The sequence below is a fragment of the Mizuhopecten yessoensis genome, unplaced genomic scaffold (assembly GCF_002113885.1).
Source record: "Mizuhopecten yessoensis strain PY_sf001 unplaced genomic scaffold, ASM211388v2 scaffold716043, whole genome shotgun sequence".
Taxonomy (NCBI): domain Eukaryota; kingdom Metazoa; phylum Mollusca; class Bivalvia; order Pectinida; family Pectinidae; genus Mizuhopecten; species Mizuhopecten yessoensis.
The window spans coordinates 97088-101555 of NW_018479919.1; the positions used below are offsets into that span (position 1 = coordinate 97088).

At 35.2% G+C, this 4468-nt stretch overlaps 2 protein-coding genes across 4 annotated transcripts in view; one reads left to right on the top strand and one right to left on the bottom strand.

Annotated features, from left to right (window-relative positions):
* The window catches only part of LOC110441583, a 4574-nt gene extending 3329 nt beyond the window's left edge, over window positions 1-1245 (bottom strand). Inside the window, exon 1 of one of the 3 annotated variants that reach the window (XM_021484769.1) lies at window positions 1066-1245. The gene's annotated coding sequence lies outside the window, so the exon portion shown is untranslated. Of the gene's footprint in view, window positions 1-775; window positions 1020-1065 lie in introns of those variants that run through there. The other 2 variants (XM_021484771.1, XM_021484770.1) reach the window with 2 other exon arrangements.
* A 217-nt stretch (window positions 1246-1462) lies between these two features.
* Window positions 1463-4468, top strand: part of LOC110441586 (acyl-CoA dehydrogenase family member 9, mitochondrial-like) — a gene marked incomplete at its 3' end in the record, with an annotated part of 28247 nt that continues 25241 nt past the window's right edge. The window contains 1 exon segment of the mRNA XM_021484777.1: window positions 1463-1743. Within this exon segment, the coding sequence (XP_021340452.1) occupies window positions 1537-1743 (207 nt within the window).

Here is a 4468-nt window from a genome sequence, read left to right on the forward strand (position 1 = left end):
GTACATTAATAGGTACAGGTACAGTCACAGGTACATAAATAGGTACAGTCACATGTACATTAATAGGTACAGGTACAGTCACAGGTACGTTAATAGGTACAGTCACAGGTACATTAATAGGTACAGTCACATGTTGATTAATAGGTACAGTCACAGGTACATTAATAGGTACAGGTACAGTCACAGGTACATTAATAGGTACAGTCACAGGTACATAAATAGGTACAGTCACTGAGTGAGGTACATTAATAGGTACAGCTTAATCAGCAGAGTGTCTGACTAGTAATTATAATCTGTGGTGGATGCACACTACAGGGTAATCAAAGAAGTTTTGATTGGTACTTGTTCAGTATTCATGGTTCAATATTTCCCAGGTTGTTTCTATTATTACAAAGGTTTCTGGACTTTGGATTAATTAGCCTGACATTGGTGTTACACCAGACATCTATCTGTCAAAATATCTGAGTATGGTGTCAGGGCCGGGGGAAACTCGGGCTATGGATTGATGTTTCAACTCAGCATTTGTTTGCATTTTGAAACTACCGCGTACCAAAATGTCAAGAGTTCTCATACCGTTAGTATTATCTTTCCTGTTACTGATGGTGTCAGAAATGTCCTCAAATGACCTAAATTGGGACGGGAAAAATGCACTGCCAGACCTGAGGATTCAAACCTGTGACGGATGCTCTACCAATTCAGCTAACTCGTTGATAACGAACCACCCAGTCCAGTACTGCTACAGTCGTTAATAGAACATTAAACAACAAATACAAACCAAACCTGTGGCCCTCCTTGTGGTGACAGGGAGTTCTATGCACTCTTGATCTTTCAGTTACAGTAGTAACTTACATAATTTATGCAAGTTAAATCTTATTATCGATCCGAGTCATATGTGTTACTTGTTGCTTAAGTAATTTTCATCATTGACGGATGGAATCATATCATTAAGTAACGTGTATCTCATTAATCACTTTCTCAACCCATTTTACGTTATACCCATTCGAATGGCAGGGGATGGGTTCACAAAGTGAAAGTAGACGATTCTTATTATACGGTTGTACTTACAATGTGCTCTGTATATGACGGCAGAATACTCAAATCTGTTGCTTATTGGCCGAAAATAAAGCTGAAGTTATGATTGTTTTTTCACAATTGTGATCAAGTTAGAGGTTCGAGGAAATTGACGAAGAAACATTAACGGTGGCACACTGTTGACTCGGTAGGTAACAACGTCCGAGTTATTCAGGTTACATCAACAAAAGGGTTCTATTGCATTTTTCTTCATTTTGATATAAACAAAGCAAAGGCAATCATTTTATTATTACGAATTCAAGAATTTCATCTAGCTGTATAATGAATATGTCCTTAGTTAACAAATATTCGTTATTTTTCTGAAAATGATGGATCATCCGTTTCTCCTGGGTGTTTTGAAGTGAGGTAATTGCCACAGACCTTATTAAACATGTAATTTACGCTGACACATCAGTAGCGACCAGCCGACCGGTACGACGGACTTTGCCCTGAAAAGAGGAAAACATGTTTTCTAAAATAAGTATACAGCTGGCAAGATCAACGCAGAAATATCACATTCTAAAAACATGTCGGCCGCACATTGCACTACAACGCTGTGCATCCGAAGTTGCATCTGAAACAGACTCGCCCGTATACGTTCCGCAGACGGACAGCCGACCTATCACAAATGTTCCTTTTGCAAAAGATTTGTTTCTGGGAAAGTTTGATAAGGTCAGAAACAAGTATAACACTTTTTAACCTTGAAAAAAATGCCGAATTTCCAAATTAAACTCAAGTATAGTGAGCTCATGTTTTGGAAATTAATACATTGTACTTGATATATATCATATGATCAGGTCCAGTACACTCTGCCGATTGAGCTATATAGCTGTAAAGACCTATAATAGCTCTATTGACCTATCTGAAATAGGTCTTTTGAGCTATTTTCAAGTGATTTTCTTTTTTAAGGAAAACGGAACGAAGTCGCATTTAAAAGAAGATTGTATCATTAAGTTGATAACAAAAGACATTAAATATAAGTATTCTTTTTAAAAAATAATGATGTAAAGAAATCGGAAATTTTACATTTATGAAAAATGAAAATAAACATCTAACTGTATGCTTTTTGTAGTCAACATTACCATTAACCTTATTGTTTTATGCGACTTTGCTTTAATGAGGACCCTGTGGAAGATTAGCTTTGCTAAACTGGTTTTGTATCCTCAATAAATAAAGTTTATTATTATTATTATTATTATTAATTTAATGAAATTTGAAATCTGAGAAAATATAGCTCAATACAGCTATAATTTATAGGTGTATATAGCTATATAGGTCTTTATAGCTATATAGCTCAATCGGCAGAGTGTACTGGACCTGATGATTGAAGGAAATTCACAAGGTAGCTGTTGGCCTATTGCCATCCTAAAAGAGGTTGTACAATATTTGTTTCCGTTATTAATTTACTTTTTAAGGTATTTCATACAGGCTCATGTCGGTGTATATCCCAAAATGTTAAAAAGGTGGAAGTTGGTTGGTATACCCATGTCAGGAAAACTGTCAATAATGACCTTTGCAGAAATTATTTGTTGAAAATATTGTTGACTTTGTCTGAAAAGTAACATTTTAATGTAGAATTCTAGTGACGCAAAATTGCAATGAATAATGGAATTAATGAAAAAACTTACCTTGAACATGCATTCCTGATGTATCCATTTATTGACAATTATCGAGAAAAATGTAAGAAAATGTGTCAAATCTCCAGAATAATAGCACATATTTCCACTGAATAAATCACAACTGAGCATAAAGCCAACAAGGCTTCCTGAAGTTGGGAAAAAGCATGCAAAGCAAGTGCGATTTTTCCTGTACACCATTCAAAACACCTTCAGGTTCTCACTCAGGTAATCTGGCTTGACTTGTATCAATAGCCTTGTTAGCTTCATGAATTATTGTAAAATATCCATTGAAAATACATGCAATCATTCTTGAGATTTGAAGTATTTTCTTACATTTTTCTCGATAATAGTCAATACACGGATACTTCAGAAATGCATGTACAGGTAAGTGTTTTCATGAATTATAATATTCAATGCAATTTTGCGCCACTAAAATTCTGCATTCAAATGTTACTTTTCAGACAAAGTCAACAATATTTTCAACAAATAATTTCTGCAAAGGTCATTATTGACAATTTTCCTGACATGGGTATACCAACCAACTTCCACATTTTTATCATTTTGAGGAAAAGTTATGAGCCAGTCTCATTGTATATACACTGACATGAGCCTGTATGAAAAACCTTAAACTTCTCATATTTTACCATTGGAGTTCAGTTGAGTTTTCCCATGACTATTCCTTGTATTGTTGATGGCCATGTATAATTCAGACTGAAATCCAAAACGTGGATATGGTGGCAATTTAAACAACACATTTCAGTCTTAAAATTTGTCATTTAACTCTTTAAAAGCCTATTTCTCCTAAATGAGAGTTTGAATTTCAATAAAGCATATCATGCATCATCCTAGGGACAATGGAATCAAATATTGAATTTGTATTAAGGAAAGGTTTGCTCCACTCAAGAGATTGAGGGTTGTGACACAATAGCGGAAAGTTTAGAGTTGGACATTATATGGGCTTTTTGTATCTTACAGAAATTTCTTCAATACCCTACACTACCGGAGGATGAGCTAAATGATTTAAACGAAATGGTTCAACCAATAGAGAAATACTTTGAGGAAGGATGTAAGTTTCTGAATTATGTATAATATGTTAACTAATAGCATGTATGTCTGAGAAATTTTATCCCACTGGATTAGATGTGGCCCTCAATGTTATTGATTACATTTTTCTTACACCTCACTTTAGCATTTGGATCACTTGATTCAGTGACATACAGTCTTTAGACTGGTCATGCTGATAATATTTCAAATTTTGGGATATTGTAAACTGTTCCTTTATTGGTCAATTCTAACACTGCTCAACATACTGTTTGCACAAACTTTGTGTTACATAATAAATGACTTACTTGTGTAAACAGTTTTTCATGTATAATTAATAAAACAACTTAAAGCTGACAGTGTAAGTTAAAAAGCTTTCAATTGAGGTTTATTTATTTTTTTAATGTTTTTCTAGTTAGCTCACCTGGCCCGAAGGGCCATGTGAGCTTATCCCATGGTGCAGCGTCCGGCGTCCGTCAACTTTTTCGTTTAAAATGCTACTTGTCCTGAATGGCTCAGAGGATTTTGACCAAATTTGGTCAGGAGCATCATTGGCCAAAGGGTTCTCAGTTTTGTATAAACGGAGGGTATAACCCCCCTGGGGGCAGAGGGGCGGGGCCAAATAGGGGGAAAATAGGTAAATCTTTAAAAATCTTCTTCTTAACAACCAATAGAAGGATTTTGACCAAATTTGTCCTAGAGCATCTTTGGACAAAGGAGACTCAAGTTTGTATAAA